General features: G+C 40.6%; 1 protein-coding gene and 1 pseudogene across 2 annotated transcripts in view; one reads left to right on the forward strand and one right to left on the reverse strand.

The window, feature by feature from the left end:
* The window catches only part of DCBLD2 (discoidin, CUB and LCCL domain containing 2), a 100,181-nt gene that overhangs the window by 34,117 nt on the left and 43,234 nt on the right, over positions 1-22,830 (reverse strand). The window contains exon 3 of the mRNA XM_081086713.1: positions 14,882-15,019. Coding sequence (XP_080942839.1) covers positions 14,882-15,019 — 138 coding nt within the window. The remainder of the gene's footprint in view (positions 1-14,881; positions 15,020-22,830) is intronic.
* Positions 54-1,127, forward strand: LOC308517107 (E3 ubiquitin-protein ligase KCMF1-like; annotated as a pseudogene). The gene has a single exon. The product of its transcript is annotated as an E3 ubiquitin-protein ligase KCMF1-like (transcript).

Raw genomic sequence — 22,830 nt, forward strand, 5'->3', positions numbered from 1 at the left:
ATTCTTTGGGAGCTCAACTGGGGAGAGGCCACACTGCCACCGTCTGAACTAGCATGTCCCAACATGAAGGTGTCAGCTGTGACACATGTTTAAAAGGAAATTTTCAAGGCTGCAGATATGTGTTTAATTTGCTACAATGACAATCTTTGTGTCTTGCTATTAAAGTGGTGTAACAACAATGAACACAACAGACCACCCAATGCAGTCCATACTTACAAAGGTAGGTTTTGGTTTGTACTATGGTGGGGAAGCTTCCTCTATAGAGCAGCCACAGCCTTACCTGTCTCTATTGTGGGAAAATGGGCTCTATGGAACATGCAGAAGTGATTTGTCCTGTATGTGCAGCATTACCTGAGGCAGTCCTACTCATGTCACAGATGACTCTGCAGCTCATCTTACACTTGAGCACAGAGCCATAGAGGTTTAGATGAATCGAGGGGTGTTCCACATGTACGCAAAATGTTTCCCCCTGGCTGAGGGCTAGGAAGTCCTCTTGCTCACAGATCAAACATGCACTTATTAGTATGAACTTTTTCTTCTCAGAGTTCATATTCTCCAGCAATAGGCAAGCTGTAGGTCCTGTAGCTGAGCTTTTCTCTCAGTTATCAGGAATGAGACATTCTGCAAGAGGACAGTTTAATTCTTCCAGTCCTTCTACTGCTCAGTTAGAACAAATGCAGCTGCAGCTGCAGCTGCAGCTAGAAAAGCAGCAAGCCCAGGCAGCGTGACTGCAGACCACACGCGGCAAGCAGGCGCATTGATACAAGGAGTGTCACCACTACAATCACATTATACACTGCAACAACCAAGATGGCTAACAGGGAAGCAGTCAGCAAACTCCAGAATTCCCAATTTCTTTTAATAAGGTTGAATGATCCTAAAATGTCTGACACAGAACACCAAACCATACAAAGTGAGCGTGCAGACTGCATCCTGTTTGTTCAGGAGCTCCTGCTGTTCACTCAGTGTGGAGGGAGTTCCCCTTAGATGAGGACGAATGGGGAGGGGGGATGGCAGATTTTGGTGCTATGGGCTGTGTAGATGTTATGCCTTTAGATGTTGCTTTAGAAAACCTAAATTTAAAAGACAGTGATAAAGGAAATGAGCCTTCATCACCTCCTCTTTGATGTCTCAATTTGCAGACAATGCCCTCTGTGCTGTATTTGCCAAGGAAAGTGGACAACTATCTTGGGTTTGTTTGGTGATTGCAATTTCAGGTCTGTCACTCTAGTTACATAGTGTACAGTCAAAAGGAAGAGAGAAATATCTACACTAATAAAAGAGAAACATGGTAATTGGCGTACGACCGCTACCCTTCCCATTGGCTAATCAGCGAGATATGCAAATTAACTGACAGCCAAGATGGCGGCCGGCAGCCAGGCAGCTTGAAACTAACATGAGGCTTGCTTGCCTCAGTGACGAAGGAAACCAACGTTCCCTGCCTGTGACTGCAGGCCTCTGAGCCTGCAGTTTAAGAAACTATGTAACAAATACCGCCGTACTTCAGCCAGCAAGATCACAACATTGTAAGCAAAGGCCAGAAACCTACTTTCAGCATCGGAGGCCTAAGAGCTGGAGCCAAGCCTCAAGCTAAAGCTGGCCCAGAATAAAAAAAAAAAAAAGAAAAAAAGGAGCGGTTGGGAGCTTCAGTCCCAGCCTGAAAACAGCCCTCAGCCCCTCACCCAGACTGGCCAGGCACCCCAGTGGGGACCTCCACCCTGAAGGGTGTGTTACCAGCTGCAAACAGCCATCATCCCCTCACCCGAGCTGGCCAGGCACCCCAGTGGGGACCCCCACCCTGATCCAGGACACCCTTCAGGGCAAACCAGCCGGCCCCCACCCGTGCGCCAGGCCTCTATTCTATATAGTAAAAGGGTAATATGCCTCCCAGCACCGGGATCAGCGGAGCCGCGAGGCCTCCCAGCACTGGGATCAGCGTGACAGGGGGCAGCACCCAAACCCCCTCATCGGCCCTGCTGTGTGTGTGACAGGGTGCGGCACCCCAACCCCGCCCCCCCCCCCCCCCCCACGGGCCCTGCTCTGTGTGTGACGGGGTAGAGCCATAACCTCCCCATCGGCCCTGCCCTGAGTGTGATAGAGGGCAGCGCCCCAACCCGCTGATCCGCCCTGCTTTGTGTGTGACAGGGGACAGTGCCCCAACTCCCCATCGGCCCTACTCTGTGAGTGACAGGGGGGAGCTCCTCAACCCCCTGATGGGCCCTACTCTGTGAGTGACAGGGGGGAGGTCCCCAACCCCCTGATGGGCCCTGCTCTGTGCGTGACAGGGGGTGGCGCCGCAACCTCCCCATCGACCCAGCCTTGAGTGTGACAGGGGGCGGTGCCCCAACCCCCCAATCGGCCCTACCCTGAGCGTGACTGAGGGTGGCATCGCAACCTCCCAGTCCACCCTGCTCTGTGCATGACAGGGGGCGGCGCCCCAACTCCCCAATCGGCCCTGCTCTGAGCCCGACCAAGGGCTGCACCTAGGGATTGGGCCTGCCCTCTGCCACCCAGCAGCAGGCCTAAGCCAGCAGGTCGTTATCTCCCGAGGGGTCCCAGACTGCGAGAGGGCACAGGCCGGGCTGAGGGACCCCCCCCTCCCCGCCCCCCCGAGTGCACAAATTTTTGTGCACCGGGCCTCTAGTATATAATAATCACTTCCACTTAACGAACGTTTACTTCTAGCAGGTAAATGCAGGTAGCAGTGCAGAGGTGGTCTCGGCTTCCTGTACCCAGACATGAAAAAGGCTCTCCTAGTACTCCACATGCAAACTGAAGAGGAAAATGGAAATCTCTAATATGTATTAATGAATAAAAACCACTTTATGGTTTACCTTAACAAAAAAAAAAAATTCCATGGGACTCGAAAGAGCGCCCTAGGAGGAAAATAGGAATTCAAAATCGACAGCTATAAGGAGAGCCAAAATGACTCAAGATAGAAAAAGTAAGTCATAATTATAGACTTTGACCTTTACAACTCCATAAAGGCAAAATAACATCGATTAAGCTGGGAAATGTAGAAGCCTTAAGATGTGTCTTTCTTGAAATCTTTTCCCAAGTAAACAGCCTTCCCGAGGACCACTGTTACTACAAGGCTCCCAACAAGAAACATTCTAGGCAAGATAAATACAGCTCAAAGGAAACCATCTGCTCAGAGACTTCTGCTAGCAATCCTCCTATCTAACAAGGAGGGAATATGCTAATTGACCCTCATGCCTTCTCAAAGATGGCAGCACCCACAGCCAATAAGGAGGGAATATGCTAATTGACTTCCCCTCCCTCAAAGATGGCAGCTCCCACAGCCACAAGATGGCCAGCAGGGGCGGGCAGTTGGGGGCGACTGGCCGGCAGGGGAGGGCAGTTAGGTGTTTATCAGGCTGGCAGGGGAGTGGTTAGGGGGTGAGCAGGCAGAAGCCGTTAGGGGCAATCAGGCAGGCAGGCAGGCAGGCAAGTGGTTGGGAGCCAGCAGTCCTGGATTGTGAGAAGGATGTCTGACTGCGGGTCAGACATCCCCTGAGGGTACATGCCAGGTTCATGCCAGGTTCCTATTATGAAAACAAAGAATTAGGCACAAGATCACACAGTTATATTGGTAGGAGAACTTAGCAGCAAGATAAGCTTTGTCCAGCATCCTCTAACACTTAGAGCAGCGGTTCTCAACCTGTGGGTCGTGACCCCTTTGGAGGTCAAACGACCCTTTCACAGGGGTCACCTAAGACCACCGGAAAACACATATATAATTATATTGTTTTTGTGATTAATCACTATGCTTTAATTACGTTCAATTTGTAACAATGAAAATACATCCTGCATATCAGATATTTACATTACGATTCATAACAGTAGCAAAATTACAGTTATGAAGTAGCAACGAAAATAATTTTATGGTTGGGGGTCACCACAACATGAGGAACTGTATTAAAGGGTCGCGGCATTAGGAAGGTTGAGAACCACTGACTTAGAGGGTCACTTAACAGGTCAGTTGTCCATACACTACAGTGCAATTTACACATATAAATTATTGTGATTCAGTCAATAACATTTACTACGTCCCAGATACCTTATTAGATATGTTCCATCTTTTCCCCTGTTACATACTGAGCATAGGACTAAATCTTATATTTCTTGTAGAAATATTACAATGCCATCCTTGGTAGCTAAGACCACAGTAGGAGCTCAGGAAAAGTTTTCTCAAATGAAAATACTCAATGCTTTCTTATGGATGACATAGGCATGGCTAAGCAATAAACACTGTAGTCAGGCTATTATCTAGATACTAGAGGCCCAGTGCATGAAATTCATACAATTGGCGGTGGGGCGGAGGGGGAACAATGGGAGGTCCCTCAGCCTGGCCTGCACCCTCTCATAGTCCAGGAGTCCTCAGGGGAGAAGCCCTCAGGGGTAATTGGGGCTGGCAGTCACCACTCACATCCACTGATGGTGCCTGGTGCTAGCAGTGGGTGCAAGTGGCGCTCCGGTGCCGGCAGCGGGTGCAAACAGGGCCGGCACCAGCAGCAGGTGCGAGTGCCTGGTGGGACCATGGCGCATTGGAGCAAAGAACCACAACAGGTTCGCTGATGAAAGCAACCAGCGCCCCACCTTGGTCTGGCGCCCCCGCTCACCTGCCCCACCATCCCGCTGTGGCTGATGCCCGCCATGTTCCACACTATGCCACCTGCTGCCAACACCCACCATGTTCCGCATGCACCCCTGGTGGTCAGCGCACATCATAGTGACTGGTTGTTCCACCATTCAGTCTATTTGCATATTAGGGTTGTATATATACAGACTGATTTCAGAGAGGAAGGGAGAGGGAGAGAGAGAGAAACATCAATGATGAGAGAGAATCTTTGATTGGCTGCCTCCTGCACACCCTCTACTGTGGATAGAGCCTTCAACCCAGGCATGCGCCCTTGACCAGAATCAAACCCGGGACCCTTCAGTCTGCAGGTCAATGCTCTATTAACTGAGCCAAATTGGTTGGGACTTCCCTCTCTTTTTTATTACCAAACATTTAAAAAGACCACATTCCCTTCCTCTTTAGCCCATTCATCCAAATGCCCTTGAAACTTGGTGTCATTCCCCACAATTCTAACGAAGTCCATCAGCAAACTTCTGGTTGTTAAGTCAGGCTTTGTCCTCTTAGATTCTGCCTCCTTTGGACTTCTTCTCATCTTTTCTCTGAGACCACTATTCTAGGCTTCCATTTATTGTGTGCTCTGTCTTCTGCCAACTTCTCTGAGTACTCCTCTAACAGTTTGACTTCCCAAAGAACAAGTTATTCCTGCTTCTTTTGGTCTATATGAGAATGACATTTCTCAGGTCCTTCTTTTTTAAAAAAATATATTTTTATTGATTTCAGAGAGGAAGGGAGAGAGAGAGAGAGAGATAGAAACATCAATGATGAGAGAGAATCCTTGATCTGCTGACTCCCGCATGCCCCCCACTGGGGATCGAGCCCACAACCCAGACATTTTCCCTGACCTGGAATCGAATCATGACTTCCTGGTTCATAGGTCAATGCTCAACCACTGAGCTATGCCGGCCGGGCAGGACCTTCCTTTATGCAACTACTTTAAATATATCTTATTGATATTTTATAGAGAGGAAGGGAGAAGGATAGAGAGTTAGAAATATCGATGAGAGAGAAACATCTATCAGCTGCCTCCTGCATACTCCCTACAGGGGATGTGCCCACAACCAAAGTACATGCCCAAGATTGGAATTGAACCTGCAACTCTTGAGTCCGCAGGCCGACGCTCTATCCACTGAGCCAAACCAGTTAGGGCAGAACCTTCCTTTATGGACATTAAGTTGGCAATTTATCTGCAACTTGAAGATTGTGGTTTTATGGAAAGCTTTCAATTAAATTGGTGTAAAATCTCTACCTGGAACTCAATACAGGTTTGTTGGAATGATTTATTCATTCAATTAATCATTTATATGTTCAATAAATATTTACTAATTGTCTAATCAGCAAATTGAATGGATTGTTAAATTTAATAGTAAGTTACATCTTTTTTTCAAGTTACGTAAATATGGTTTTGTCTTTTTCTTTCAACTTTTGGTGAAGTTTGTTATTTGTCTGTTTTTTTTTTCTAATTTGAGCAATAAATAGATATATGACTCTTGGATAAGTTATTTAACCTCTAGAAATACATTTCCTAATTTTTATTGTAGGGATAGTAATAAGGATTAGATGACAAAATGCCCCCAGATCACATAGTACATGCAATCATATAGTAATGGCTCAATAAATGCCAGTTATCATTATCCTTATTACTAGAAGCCCGGCACACAAAATTCGTGAGGGTATGATCCCTAGACCAGGCCTGCAATCAGGGCCATCTTCCCCAGCTGCCCGCAGCTGGCCTTACCCCCCTTCAGCCACCCATCCCCAGTTCCCCGTTTGCCATTGGGTGATCGGAGCCTGATGGCCAGGGGGAGGGACCGAGAGGTTGGCCGTTCCCACCCGCTCACCAGCCACACCCCCACTGCAGGTTGCCTTCTGCGTGTGGGATGACTGGCAGGGTGGGGGCCTTGGCTTGGTGCCATCCACGTTCCCTGCCACCCACCCCCGGTTCCCTGTTAGTCATCAGGCAATGGGAGCCTGCCGGCTGGGGAAAGGAACCTAGAGGTGGTCAGGGCACCTCATAGTGACTAGTTGAGCGGTCGTTCTGGTAGTTCAGCTGTTAGGATCAATTTGCATATTACCCTTTTATTATATAGGAAAGACAAATCAAACACCTTTAACATCTAAATGCTATATACTAAAAAGTGAATATAAGACATTAAAAGATCAAACAATTCTTTTGTGACCTACACAGAATCTAGGCCTCTAATATATCTACTGGATAGCACATAAACACACCCAGTCCCATAGCAGCATTCCTAATATAGTAAAAAAATGAAACATAAAATCACTAAAATCATTAAGGTGCTCTCAGGTTATTTCAGTGTGAACTAAACTCTATCCCATAGATTAAACTGCCTCTTTGAGTTAACACTGTCTTAACAGTTTTTGTTCATAAATGTTTTCTCTGCAAAACTGGTAACACTTTGCTCATTAGTACCTTTGTTGTACAAACTGACACCAAAATACAGATATTTTTCGCCATGAGTACTGTATTATGTTTACAAACACGATGCATATTCATTTTTGTATAAACAAGGATAAATATAAAGATATGCATGTAAACTGATGCAATAAATCTTTTTTTTTTATAGTTTTTTTTTTCTCTCTCTTTTTTTTTTATTATTAGTTAAGGTATTACAAATGTGTCCTCATCCCCCCCATTAACCCCCAACCTCCCCCCCCCACACACAAACTCATGCTCCCATCCCCCCGTTGTCCATGTCCATTGCTTTGGCTTATATACATGTATACAAGTCCTTCGGTTGATCTCTTCCCCTTACCCCTGCCCTCCCCTACTTTCCTTCTGGGGATTGATAGCCTGATCGCTGTTTCTCAGGCTTTGGGTCTGTCCCTTTTCATCAGTCTATGTTGTTCTCTATAATCCACAAATGAGTGAGATCATGTGGTATTTATCTTTCTCTGACTGGCTTATTTCACTTAGCATAATGCTCTCCAGTTCCATCCATGCTGTTGCAAAAGGCAAGAGTTCCTTTTTTTTTTACCGCAGCATAGTATTCCATTGTGTATATGTACCATTGTTTTCTAATCCACTCATCTGCTGATGGGCACTTAGGCTGTTTCCAAATCTTAGCTATGGTGAATTGTGCTGCTATGAACATAGGGGTGCATATATCCTTTCTAATTGGCGTTTCTGGTTTCTTGGGATATATTCCTAGTAGTGGGATCACTGGGTCAAATGGGAGTTCCATTTTTAGTCTTCTGAGGTAGCTCCATACTGTTCTCCACAGTGGCTGCACCAGTTTGCATTCCCACCAGCAGTGCAGAAGGGTTCCTTTTTCTCCACATCCTCTCCAACACTTGTTTGTTGATTTGTTGATGATAGCCATTCTGACAGGTGTGAGATGATAACGCATTGTCGTTTTGATTTGCATCTCTCGTATAATTAGTGACTTTGAGCAGGTTTTCATATGTCTTTCGGCCTTCTGTATGTCCTCTTTCGAAAAGTGTCTATCTAGGTCCGTTGCCCATTTTTTTATTGGATTGTTTATCTTCCTTTTGTTAAGTTTCATGAGATCCCTGTAAATGTTGGAAATTAAACCCTTATCGGTGGTATCATTGGCAAATATGTTCTCCCATGTAGTGGGTCTTCTTGTTGTTTTGTTGATGGTTTCCTTTGCTGTGCAAAAGCTTTTTATTTTGATGTAGTCCCATTTGTTTATTTTCTCTTTAGTTTCCATTGCCCTAGGAGCATTATCAGAGAAGAAATTTCTTCGGCATATGTTTGCAATTTCACTGCCTGTGGATTCCTCTAGTATTTTTATGGTTTCCCGTCTTACATTTAAGTCTTTTATCCATTTTGAGTTTATTTTTGTGTATGGTGTGAGTTGGTGATCTAGTTTCATCCTTTTGCATGTATCTGTCCAATTTTCCCAACACCATTTATTGAAAAGACTGTCTTGACTCCATTGTATGCTCTTGCCTCCTTTGTCGAATATTAATTGGGCATAGTGGTTTGGGTCGATTTCTGGGGTCTCTATTCTATTCCATTGATCTATATGTCTGTTCTTGTGCCAGTACCAAGCTGTTTTAAGAACAGTGGCTTTGTAATACAGTTTGATATCTGGTATTGAGATCCCACCTACTTTGTTCTTTCTCAGGATTGCTGCAGCTATTCGGGGTCTTTTTTTATTCCAGATGAATTTTTGGAACGTTCGTTCTAGATTTGTGAAATATGCCATTGGTAATTTAATGGGGATTGCACTGAATCTATAAATTGCTTTGGGTAGTATGGACATTTTGATGATGTTGATTCTACCAATCCATGAACACGGTATATTCTTCCATCTGTTTATGTCTTCCTCTATCTCTTTTTTCAGTGTCCTGTAGTTTTCAGCATATAAGTCTTTTACCTCCTTAGTTAAGTTTATTCCTAGGTATTTTAATTTTTTTGGTGCAATGGTAAATGGGATTGCTTCTGTAGTTTCACTTTCTGTAAGTTCACTATTGGTGTAAAGAAATGCCATGGATTTCTTAGCATTCATTTTGTATCCTGCTACATTGCCAAATTCATTTATTAAGTCTAATAATTTTTTGATGGAGTCTTTAGGGTTCTGTATGTACAGTATCATGTCATCTGCAAATAAGGACAGTTTTACTTCTTCTTTTCCAATCTGGATGCCTTTTATTTCTTCTTTGTGTCTGATCGCAATGGCTAGTACTTCCAGTACTATGTTGAACAGGAGTGGTGAGAGGGGGCATCCCTGTCTTGTTCCTGTTTTTAGGGGGAATGGTTTTAGTTTTTGCCCATTGATTATGATGTTGGCTGTGGGTTTGTCATATATGGCTTTTATTATGTTGAGGTATGATCCCTCAATTCCTATCTTGCTGAGAGTTTTTATCAAGAAAGGGTGTTGGATTTTGTCAAATGCTTTTTCCGCATCAATTGATATGACTATGTGGTTTTTTTCTCTCAATTTGTTTATGTGATGTATCACGTTTATTGATTTGCGGATATTGTACCATCCTTGCATCCCTGGGATAAATCCTACTTGGTCATGGTGTATGATCTTTTTGATGTACTGCTGGATCCGATTTGCTAGGATTTTGTTGAGGATTTTGGCATCTATGTTCATGAGGGATATTGGCCTATAATTCTCTTTCATTGTATTGTCTTTATCTGGTTTTGGGATTAGGGTGATGTTGGCTTCATAGAATGAGCTGGGAAGTGTTCCTTCCTCTTGGATCTTTCGACATAGTCTGAGGAGGATAGGTTTTAGGTCTTCCTTGAATGTTTGGTAAAACTCCCCTGTGAAGCCATCTGGCCCCGGGCTTTTGTTTGCTGGAAGCTTTTTGATTACTCTGATGCAATAAATCTTATTAGACAGCTTAAAAGTTTTAAAATGTTTGCCAGAAACAACATAACAAAAATTAGGAACACAATAGAAAAACTAAATATAGAAACCTAGCTAAGTATAATACTCAAAACAGAAAGGATTCTATAAAATTACTGTATGATTAAGGTAGCAAAAAATCTAAGGAATTCACGCTCTATTTTCAAAACTAAAAACATTCCATGAAGAAAAGAGAATTACAGAAATCTGGATTCTATTACAAAGAAAATTCTCTATTTCGCCCTATGTTTCATTTATAAGTTGATATAATCTGATATAAGATGGAAGAAATGGAAAATATTTGCAAAAAATGTGGTTAGAGAATACAGCAATCAGAAAATTGTTAACACTATTGGTGTTAACTCTAAAAATAATCTAACATATAGCAACAATTACACTGTCAAATGGAAACATTTCCCAAGCCCAGCTGTTCACAAGTCTTAAGCACACTGTCCTCATGGGTCAGTGGGGAGTGAGTGAACAAGTGTTTATGAGTTCCAATTAGGAAGTACGGTAATATCTACACTGGTCATTTTATTTCAAATCAAATTTTAAACCATTTATAATTTCTCCTCACAAAAATAAAGGCAACCTTTAGATTGAACACTACAAAATTCTGGATTAATGAAATCTAAAGTGAGGAGGTTTAAAATTACCTTTAAAGTTAGGATTTCATGTCCCACAAAAGAAACATCAGACTACTACTTTTCAACTGTGTACACATACACCACCCAATTTATGGCAAATAGAAGCTGCCTTGAAGGACTTGAAGCTTTCAATGCAAATATAGATATGTCAGCTGAGCTCCCTGTCCTAAAACTAAAATAACTTAAAAAAATCATTACCCAGAATCATTCTAGAAATGTTGAGCTTTTCCTAGAAACTGACCAATGTTGAACAGATTCAAAACTAGAAACTGAGATCACTCACCTATAAAATTTATTTTACTTTTCAAGTCCAGGGGTAAACACTATGTTTTTAAGTTTACGTTTGAGAATGGAAATGTCAGTAACATTTATTAGCATCCTATATAATAAAAGGCTAATATGCAAATCGACCAAATGGTGGAACAAACAGTACTATGATGCACACTGACCACCAGTGGGCAGATGCTCAATGCAGGAGCTGCCCCCTGGTGGTCAGTGCACTCCCACAGGGGGAGCGCAAATCAGCTAGAAGCCGGGCTCATGGCTGGCGAGTGCAGAAGTGGTGGCGGGAGCCTCCCCTGCCTCTGCAGCAGTTGGAAATACCCTGAGGGCTCCCGGACTGCAAGAGGGTGCAGGCCAGGCTGAGGGACTGCCCCCATTCTCCTCACCCACCCCCCACAAGTGAACGAATTTCATGCACCGGGCCTCTAGTACTATATTAAATGATCTGAGTTACTAGGACTGGACCTCTGAGTAACTGGCTGGTTCTGCCTCTCGCAGTAAGATTGGCAGTAACTTAGAAGTTTCTCTCTATAGAACTTCTAAATACTGCTTGTTAATATGATGTCCAGACCACATATATTTTTAATTTTCAGGTGAAAAGTTCAATTTCAGAGAGTCTAGTTGGAATTTGATGATATTATACCAAGTCCAAGTAGAAATCCCAGTTTTCTCATAATTACTAGAAGTGCTGATTCATACTTACATGAATCTGCCTGCTACTTAATGGGACAATGGGAAAACTTTTCCTTTCAATGGTAGATACAATCTTTCAAAATGAGGTTCAAAGGTGAAAATTTTAAAAATAGCAGTTAGTATAAAATACTAGAAACTACTGTTCATACATCATTAAAAATAAGAGGATAAAACCATAAAAGTTATAAAAAACATAAATCCAGTCAAGCTTCAACCCCTACATTTTCTACAAAGTCTTGAATAATGTGACCTACTCACCATGCACTCACTTCACCCCAGATGTGCTGGCTTCTGTTCTGCTTCCTCCAGAACTCCTTCCCACTACAAGTCCTTTATACCTGCTGTTCTCTCCCCTAGGATGTTCTTAATTCCTTGTCTGTCTGGAACTTTCAATTAATCCTTCAGTTCTCAGCTTAAAAGTGACTTCCTCAGGAGAGCTTTGCTCTTAATTTTCCACTCCCCACTCTGCTCTGGCCTTTTATCTGTTGACTATAACCTTCATTGTACTTACTGGATTTAACTGTACATTGTTTCATAACTACAATTAAGTAACCTTGTGTTTGATATCTTTTTTCCAACTCTATACAGAAAACCCTATGAAAGTATGATTGTATCCGTATTATTTGCTGCTATTTCCTCAATGTCAAGCATATACCAGGAAATAAGACATTAAAATAAATATAATTTTGCAATGTGCTCTTGCACAAAGTAATGGAAATTAATCTATCTCACACAAAATCAGGATTCTAACACACATTTGTGAGAGTTTAACAACTGAAGAAGCTGTTGAAACAAGATTTTTCACAATCTTCATTCCCAAATGCTCTAAATCTTTAACTAGGTTGCTAAGCTGGGGACATGGAGTGATGTTCCTTGAAAATATTCATGGAATTCAGTGTGGCAGCTAAGTTTCCTGGATGGAAATAAAATGAGGCTCTCAACCAAAGCCAACCAGCCTTCAAATGAATGAGTCATAAGAAATTATGACTAAAAGGCCACCCAAGAAGAGTATGTAATAAGAAATTCAACCTATGTTCATTTGAATTTTGACAATTCACTCAACTTCAACTAAAACAAATGCTTGATGAATGGGACAAAGATATGTTCGTTTGTTTTTTTAAGGTAAAAACTCAGGAGAAACCTCTGAGATGAGGATTTCCCAAGACGATTATGAATTTTGAAAGTATGATTATAAAAACTTCCAGATTTTGAGGACCAATTTTTAAAAAACTTTGGAAGTTATAAAATAAAGTCATAGCTATTTGGAATTTGTCAATTCTTAAGAAACTTTAATGCAGGACACCTATGGATCAAGAAGCTCTATAATTTAAATATCTGATGTAAGAACATTTTTTTAAAGAGAAAATACTTATTTTCCAAAAACCTTCAATTCAATAAATAACAAAGAGAGAAGGGGAACATATGAAGCAAAATAAATAATTAAACCTGATATTAAGACGAAGGAACTTAAGAATAAGAAGCAAACTGCTTACTTACTATCCTCTCATATCAGCCCAAGATTCTTAGGAAGTAAAGCTGAAAAGATGGAAATCTATCATCATCTCTTTCTCTTTTACCTTACTGTTTTGATGGTTAGGGGTGGGTATGTGTGTACAGTGGTGAAAGGGGCAAAACTAACATTTGTTTGTGCCTACTATGCTGTGTGCCTACAGACACTACACATGTATTATTAGACTTAGTAGTCTAATGATTTGTGCACCAGTGGGGTCCCTCAGCCTGGCCTGTGGGATCCGGCTGAAGCTGGTTCTCCGACATTCCCCGAGGTCCCAGATTGCAAGAGGGCGCAGACCAGGCATAGGACTGGTCTTGAGCACAGTCCTATGCTCAAGGGACCCCACCAGTGCACGATCAGGGCTGGGGAAGGACGCGGGAGGTTGGCCAGCAGAGAGGGACCACAGGAGGGCTCCAGGGCATGCCTGGCCCGTCTTGCTCAGTCCCAATCGGCCGGACCCCAGCAGCAAGCTAACCTACCAGTCAGCATCTGCCCTTTGATGGTCAGTGCACATCATAGTGACTGGACAATCAGTCGACTATCTGCCCCCCTGGTGGTCAGTGCACGTCATAGCGAGTGGTTGAGCAACCTTAGCATATCATTAGCATATTACATTTTGATTGGTTGAAAGGACGACGGGACAACCAGACACAGCATATTAGGCTTTTATTATATAAGATTCCTCACAACTAATCTACTTGCCGATGAAGTTCAACTGACCGGCTAGAGGTCACCTGGTTTTCATTCCAGAACTACCTAAGTGCCCCTTCTAAACACTACATTGCCTTAGTTTTCCTGGTTGTGTAAAAAATTTTAATTGCTTATTAGCATAATTTTCCAGTTTTCTTCTTTCCATTATTCCATCCAATGATTGTTCTTTCTCACATGAGATTAGCCTTCACACCCTGGTCCATCGCTTAGAAGCTAAGGGAAACAGACTCCTCCTAGTGCCTAACATTCTCACAACTGGGAGCTTTTTGACAATTTCCTTATTTATACAATTTAAAAACCCAATTTTTTATTTTTAATGGTGAACTTAGAAAAACTGTTGAATATTTAAATTATTTAAGTGATTATTTTAATATATCCTTGTACTAGCAACATATCTTAACTTTTCTCACCACAGTACTCTAATAGCACAGGGGAATAAATACGTGCCAAGCAGTCAAAATACATGAGAGATTTCATTCAAGTCTTGCATTGTATCTTAGTGATTCATAAATTGTACATTTTATTCCACTTAATAGCTTTTATTTTAGCCACCCTCCCCCCTTTAGATTCTAAGCATTAACAATCTGGAGAATATCGCATGTTTATTTTACAGTGTCTCAGATAGCACTTGTGGTACTCCTGGTAGTATGAGATTCTATTCTCTGAGAAAAATGGTAAAATGGTCTTGAGCACAGTCCTATGAAATGGTAAAATGTGGATAATAAAGCTTTATATCAATATACTACATTTCAATAATTGACAGATTTTTAAAGTAATTATTGTGTTCCAATATTATAAAAGTGAAAAATCAGTTTTTCCGCTACTAAGGAAAGGAAAGTATATGGGCTTTATATAAAAGTTAATACATTTTAAATTATTGGGCTCTAATACTGATCTAATCTTACTTTTCAAATTTATGTAAGTGTTCTTAACTGTTCAGTCCTTCTACCCTATCCCAAGCTTATGGAACAGGTACTTAAAGAAAAATTTCATTTTTTTTTTTTAGGAAATATAAAATGCAGGAGCCATGGTATAAAGTGAAAATTACCTTGTTTTTCTATAACTGAGTATGAAGCCAAAAATCCTCGTCCAGAAACATGGATTCCACTCATGAACAGCACTGTAATTTCATTGCTTTTTGATTCAATTGAATGGTTCATCTGCAATCCCAGACCACAGTATTTGCCTAGGAATGAAGAAAAGCAGATCTTTGTTGTGACTCTTATGAAGTCAATAATATTTACCATGTAGATAATAGAATCAGAATAATATACCAAACTCTGCATGTTAAATAAAATGATAAGTAGGATGTTTAGTGATTAAAAATCCCATTACTCTGGTTGGAAAAAGAAAAAAGTCAAGTAATAACTTCAAATGATGCAAAAGAAAAAAACAGTACAAGCATTACTGGCCTTTTGAAGAGTCAATTTCCTGTGAAATACATGTGTATACTCTTTAAAAGAATAACCAGGAATTTTTAAACAATGAAAGCATTGCAGGCAGGCAGGTGGCCCACAAATAAACTGACAGTCAATCAGTAACCCCACAGGAGCCCCAAGATTCCTGGCCTCAGGACACCACCTCTCAAACCTTTTATGAACCTTCTCAATTTTTCTGCCAAGGCCTGTGGAACTTCTGGTCAACCCCTTTAGGTGATCATTCATATTGAAATAGAAAAACTCAATTCAGTCTATAACTTTTCAATTTTTTTAGCATTTAATAAGTTAATACAAAACATCAAGGTAAACATGCACTTTTCTTAGATGCTATCGTTTTCAATATAAAATATGTCTTGCTCATCTGTACAAAAAAACAAAAAACACACACCACCTTCTATTTCTAAATATGGAATGTAATTTTAGCTATCAATATTTTTAACATTTAAGCAAAATTACAAGTTATATAAATGATAAAATCTTCAGACTTGTTTTTTAATACCAAGTAACTCAGAAATAGTCTAGTAAAGAGGATGAATATTAAATATTGTATTGCTTTTGAACATAAAATATTTAAAAGTAGAGTAATATATATTTCACATTATTCTAAATATCTCAAAGCTATATAATTTGTTAGCAACCCCAACTATGTATGTGCAGAACCAGTGCCCATCACATTAAATCTTAAAGCCCAAAGGGAATAGTTAAGGCAAGAGAAATTATGGTCACTAGTATCTTTACACAAGATTAATTTTTGTAAAAGTGAATAACAGTTTGATCTGGGCCCATCAGTACTAGCTGTTCTTTGCCATGTAAGGATACATGTAGGTGTGATTTTATTACAAGCCTGATTAAGATGCTCAGTATAAATACTGACTTTACAGATCCTTTCAGGTACAAAGGGAAAAGATCCTTTTTAAAGAATACCTAACATGCCATACAATGATGTCTTCATAAAAAGTATATTATTAAAGTGAAACAATGTGCAAAAAAATAGTTTTAACCCTTTTTATATGGACAGAACCCCAAAAGTATTTTTTATTAGCACGAAGTTTCATCTTTTGTCTATCTATTTGTTTATCTGGACTTATCTTGTCCTCTAAAATGTGAGTAAATTTAATCTGTGGTAGAAACAAAACATTTTTTAAAAATCACTTACGTTCTGTGAAACTCAAAAGGCAATGCTGAAGAATGGATAACCACAATTTAAAAAACAGAAGAAAGAAAAAAGAAAAGTACAATAGCTGACCTTATAAGTGCTTAAATGAGTTCAAATATACAAGAAGCACCTGCCTTCACCTGCTATTCCCAGCCAAGGTGACCCTCCTTCTCCTCACTTGGCTCTCCTTTGACCACCGGCTTTACCCGCTGTACAAGTAATGCAAAGAACTTGGCAAAGCACTCTGGGAAAGGAAGAAGAAAAACCATTCCTAATCTGGGCAACATAGTTGTTAATTCTTTAATGCCATTTCCCTAGTTTGGCCATTCAAAGGTACTCCTAAATCAAAATAAAGTATTTAACTGCCAACAATTATAAGTTCTGCTGATGGCTCTTAAAGTCACAGAAATCGCTATAGTTTCTCATGATTAAATAAGAAAGGTATTTGAAAAAATATTTTGTGAATATATAGAGGACATTAAAATATAAAAGTTAAAATTATTAATCACCATAACAACCATGAAACACTGGTTTTTAATATAAAAGAACCCATGTTCCAGGAAAATAAAAGTGCTTAAAAGTTATTAGCCTTTAGGAAACTAGGAAAAGAAACCAAAAGCAGGTTATTTGAAAAAAACAAACAAAAAACACACACAACAACAGCAAAGAAAACAACCTAATAAGACTCTAGTAAGTCTAAATAAGAAAAAGAGAAGACAAAATCACTAATATCCGTAATGAAGGTGGGGACAGATCCTTACAGATCCCATGGACATCAAAAGGATAATAAAGACATACTATGAACAACTCTACGTCCAAAAATTGGATAACCTTGATAAAATGGACAGGTTCCTTGAAAGACACAATTTGCCAAAACTCAAACAAAAAGAAACAAACAATCTGAATAGGCCTATATCTAGGATATTAAATCAATAATTAATAATACTTCAAAAGAAAAAGCACCTGGCACAAATGGGTTCACTGGTAAATTTCACCAAACATTTAAGGACAAAGACATTACAAGAAAACTACAGACCAATGTTTCTCATAAAAATAGATGCAAAAATACTTAATAAAGTATTAGCAAATCAAATCCACAGTGGTCTAGGTATACTGGTTAATAATGCAGATTTTTTTCAATAGATGGAGTTACACGTATGTTGATATATATGTGATATGATATGTATGCTATTTTGTTGTATTGACAGCAAGCTTCAAAACTTCATGTCAAATTTGCTGAAGGTGTTAACATCATAGATATTTTTATGTTTAAAAATGTCGAATTTCGTGCCCAAAAAAAGAGCACTTGCGGGAAGTTTTAATTCATTACTTTATTTTGAAGAAAAGTGCTGCTGGAAGTTATTGCATACTTCGGGAAGCTTATGGTGAACATGCTCCATCTCAAGATACTTGTGAACACTGGTTTAAATGGGCTAAAAGTAATGATTTCGATGTGAAAGACAAAGAACGTCCAGGTCAACAGAAAAAGTTTGAAGATCAACAATTGCAAGCATTATGGGATGAAGATGCATGTCAAACTAAAAAACAATTTGCAGAAAGATTAAACGTTGCTCAACAAATAATTTCCAATCATTTACAAGCAATGGGAACGATTTTAAAGGAAGGGAAATGGGTGGCACATCAACTGACCGAAAGACAAATGGAAAACCGAAAAGTCATCAGGAAAATGTTGTTTCAACAGCACGAGAGAAAGTCTTTTTTGCATCGAATTGTGACTGGCGATGAAAAGTGGATTTATTTTGAGAATCCCAAATGCACAAAAACATGGGTTGATCCAGGTCAACCATCAACATTGACTGCAAGGCCACATCGCTTCGGAAAGAAGACAATGTTCTGCGTTTGGTGCGATCAGGAAGGTGTGCTGCATTATGAGCTTCTAAAACCAGGTGAAACGGTTAATACTGATCACTGCCGACAACAGATAATCAATTTGAACCACACTTTGATTGTAAGATGACCAGAACGGGCCAGAAGACACAGCAAAGTAATTTTGCTTCATGGTACCGCACCATCACACACTTCAAAACCAGTTAAAGACACATTAAAGATCTTGCCTGGGAAGTATTAACCCACCTGCTGTATTCACCAGACCTTGTTCCTGCAGATTACCACTTGTTCCAATCAATGGCACATGCACTTTCTGAGAAGCACTTCAAAATGTACAAGGGAGTGGAAAATTGTGTCTCTGAATGGTTTGCCTCAAAACAAGAAAAGTTCTTGGGACGCAGGGTGTCCCTCAGCCTGGCCTGCGCCCTCTCCAATCTGGGACTCCTCAGGGGATGTCCGACTGCCGGACATCCCTCTCGCAATCCGGGACTGCTGGCTCCTAACTGCTAACCTGCCTGCCTGCCTGATTGCCCCTAACCACTCTGCATCCCGTCCTGATCGCCCCCAACTGTCCCTCCTCCCCCCCCCCGCCCCCCCGCCTATATGCTCACCCCCAACTTCCCCCTCCTGCCAGCCTGCTCGCCTCCAACTGCGTTCCCCTGCCAGCCGGGCTGTGGGGCAACCTGCCCCCATAGAATTACCTGAAAGATGGAAGAATTGTGTAGCTAGCGATGGACATTACTTTGAATAAAGCACTTTTGATGTTTCTCTTGAAATTATTGTTTTCTTTGATTACAAAATCCGCATTATTATCCGGTACATCATTCCACAATGATGTCATTATACATTTGTTCAAATCCATGGAATGTGCAACAACAACAAAAAATTTAGCCATTAGGAAATGCAAATCAAATTCATAATGAGATTCCACTTTACAGCCACTAGGATGGCTAGAATAAAAAAGATAGAATAGCAAGGATATTGAAAAATTGGAACCCTCATACAGTGTTTGTGGGATTGTAAAATGGTGCAATCGCATTTGAGAACAGCCTGGCAGTTCTTCAAAAGGTTAAACGTATAATTAGTTATCATATGACCCAGTAATTCTACTCCTAGGCATCTATACTAATAAAAGGGAAATATGCTAATTAGACTGGGAGACCTTCCGGACATCCTTCTGGACAAAGCCATGGTGGCAGGGCTGAAGCAGAGGTGGTTAGGGGCGATCAAGCCGACAGGAGAGGGCAGTTGGGGGTGATCAGGCTGGCAGGGGAAGGCAGTTGGAGGTGAGCAGGCCGGCAGGAGGGGGAAGTTGGGGGTGAGCATATAGGGGGGGGGGGGAGTTGGGGGCGATCAGGACGGAATACTGAGTGGTTAGGGGCAATCAGGCAGGTTAGCAGTTAGGAGCCAGCAGTCCCAGATTGCGAGAGGGATGTCCAGCAGTCGGACATCCCCTGAGGAGTCCCAGATTGGAGAGGGCGCAGGCCAGGCTGAGGGACACCCTGCCCCCATGCATGAATTTTGTGCACCAGGCCACTAGTACTAGTATATCCAAGAGAAATGTAAACATTATGTCCACACAGAGTTGGACCTGATATCTCACAGCAGCATTATTCATAATAGCTGAAATTTACAAACAACCTAACCAGCATCCTGCAGTTCCTAGGAAAAACTGGCATGGAAAGGTGGTGATAAATCTCAAAGAAAAATGCAATCTTTTACAAACAGGAGGAGCCATAAACTATCACTCCAGGAGGACGCTAGGAACGAAAAGCAGTCCCTGGCCCAGTTTTACAACTGCAAGGAAGTGAAATCTGCCAACCACCAGTGAGTTTGGAAGAGAATCCTCATCCCCAGCTGGTATCTTGATTTCAGCCAAGCAAGACGCTAAGCAGAGAATCCAGTCATGCCATGCTCAGACTTCTGAGCTACAGAAACTGAGATAATGAACTGTGTTGTTTTAAGTCTGTGGTAATGTTATGAAACAACAGACAACTAATACAACCAGAAATTTACTTTGGTTGTATGGTGAGAATACACTGGTTTTTGGATCATCAAATCTAAAAGAACTATAGTGCACAAGCTGGAATCTACGGCTCAGGGTCGTAATCAGCAGACAGATGCATTTTACTTGGCCTCTTGGCCAGCAGTTTGGGGCCATGCACTATTTCAAAACTATTTGAATTAGCTGCCAAAATTTTAAAAATCTGGAAACTTCATATTAAGTATGAATTTCTAACTTCTCTTAGAAAATCACAAGTAAAAAAAAAAAATAGGAAACCTGGGCCAATAATGACTGTCTTCTTTGAAAGTCACACTCCGGTTAGTAGTGAATTTGTATCCACTTATATAGAGCTTAGAGATCTTAAGGTTCTCATGCCTCTTTCCTGTGACCATATCAAAGACACTTTAGGTAGATTATAAAAAACAACATATTAAATTCTGGAAGAAGTCAAGCAGAAATATTCTGGATTCAAAAATATAGAGTACATGCACCTGGTTTTGGATAGACTACGATGAGGAGTTAATATTGTTCATGAAACACGAAACGAGGTTTATGTTCTCAAGTAATTGGAAGACCACTTAACCTATTGACAGGTGTGGCAAGTTAGAAAGACTACGCTGATAGAGCAAAAGCATGTCAACCCTGTCTACCTCCAACAGATGGAAATGTAGCTTGCTTAGAGGACATCACTTAATTAATTTACACATACTGGTATTTAGGGAGAGTTTACTGCCTATGTACAGAAATGCCTTTAATCTAAAAAACAAAGTGTACAATTCTCAAAGAAATTTATTTATTGAATATATTCTAACAAGCCCCTGAATAGCCGGTCACTGAGCTAGGTATGCGCTGGGGGGTTCAGTGATGAAATTAGAAGGCAGAGTGTTGCCCTCAGAGAGCTCAGTGTAGTGGGACAGGGCAAACACACAGCTGAAGCCCCTAGCAGACTGAAGAGGCCATTACAATACCAAGAAAATGTTTAGAGTAGATGCTGTCATTAAATAATGTCCATCAGTACTGTGTCTGTACAGTCCGGCTTCAAGGATCACACTGCCTTGTGCTTGGTGGGCCAGAGCGAGTTGGGTTGTAAAATTTAGGCCTCTGATGTAGGTAGTAGAATGTTCATAGCAGACAATTAGTGATAGCCAAAAACTGGTTATATGGTAGATACACCTTAACTTTCTTATTAAATTTATCACTATTAGAAATTTAGATCGGCTTCCAGTTTTCTGTATAGTGAATAATATTACAATAAACATCTTCCTAGCACAACCTCTTCTGCCTACCTGAAGTATTTCCTTAGTGATTCTTAATATATACTTCCAGACTGCTATCCAAGTGAGCTATACCATTTAATACATTATCAATATTTAAAAAAGGTACCAATTTCATCACAACCATGGCAAACATATTAACATTTTATATTTTTTATTAATCCAAAAGACAGGGAGGGGGACATATTTAGTTTAGAAAAATTGCATTTCTTTTATTACAAGCAGAGTTGCCTCCTCCAGTTCCTCTTTCAAAATAGCAGCGTGGACAAAAGAGCACATAGATTTTTATTGCTATCCATGATGATGAACAAAGGGTCTCCATAGATAATTTTACAGCATTCAAGAAACCAAAATATTCACAAGGTAATACCATTCATCCCTATCAGTTTCATCTGAGTGGATTTTCTTATAAAATTCTACTTTGAGAGCTTTTAGACTTAGCTTCTAAAAAGTCAGCAAACTTCGGGATAGAAGAGAGCTTCATTTTGTTTCTATTTCTTAATAAAAACTCTTAAAAAGATGGTGACTCAAGGCCTTGGCTGTTATTAAGTTGACAACTTTTTTCAAGATAGCTGGCAGAGTTTCTAATGCCAAGCACAGTAATATAAAAACAATGAGTCATAATAATGTGTACACTTCAGCAAAATTAGAGGTGTTGCCAAGCATCATAGGTGAGACATACACCGCATACCAAGAAATTTTTTCAAAGCTTTTCTGGAAAAATAAACTTTTCACCATTCAGGAGATGTCAAAGGCTTTTAATATTTCCTAGAAGAGCTTACTTACATCAGCATCACACAGTGGATTAAGTTTCATCCTTTTGAATACTGACAAGAAATGAGACAGGTGTCAATACCTTACTGACCTGCCTCATAATATTGAAGGAGACATTTAGAAGTGATGACATCATTTACAGAGACAAAGCTTCAATATTTCTTCTCTGTTCCAGTCCACAAACCAGTCTGACTATTCCAAAGCACAAAGATCCACCAAGGTATTTAGAATTGCATATGGCTCCTGTATATGACAATGCAACAACCTCACATGATACTTCTTAAGTGTAAGTTCCCATCAAGTCTCTCCATGAAAAACATCCACAGTAATTACTGTATTCTCATGAACATGTATGAGATGCCTTTATTCTCCTGACTTCATGTTTTCATAGGCTGGGACTGCATCTCTCATGAAACTCTATGGCTTTTATACCTATCATGCAAGATACCTATGAAGATTAAGATAACACTTCTTTAACTTCTACACATGAAAAATGTAAAA

The sequence above is a fragment of the Myotis nattereri genome (genome assembly GCF_964212035.1).
Source record: "Myotis nattereri genome assembly, chromosome: 3".
NCBI classification, from domain to species: Eukaryota; Metazoa; Chordata; class Mammalia; order Chiroptera; family Vespertilionidae; genus Myotis; species Myotis nattereri.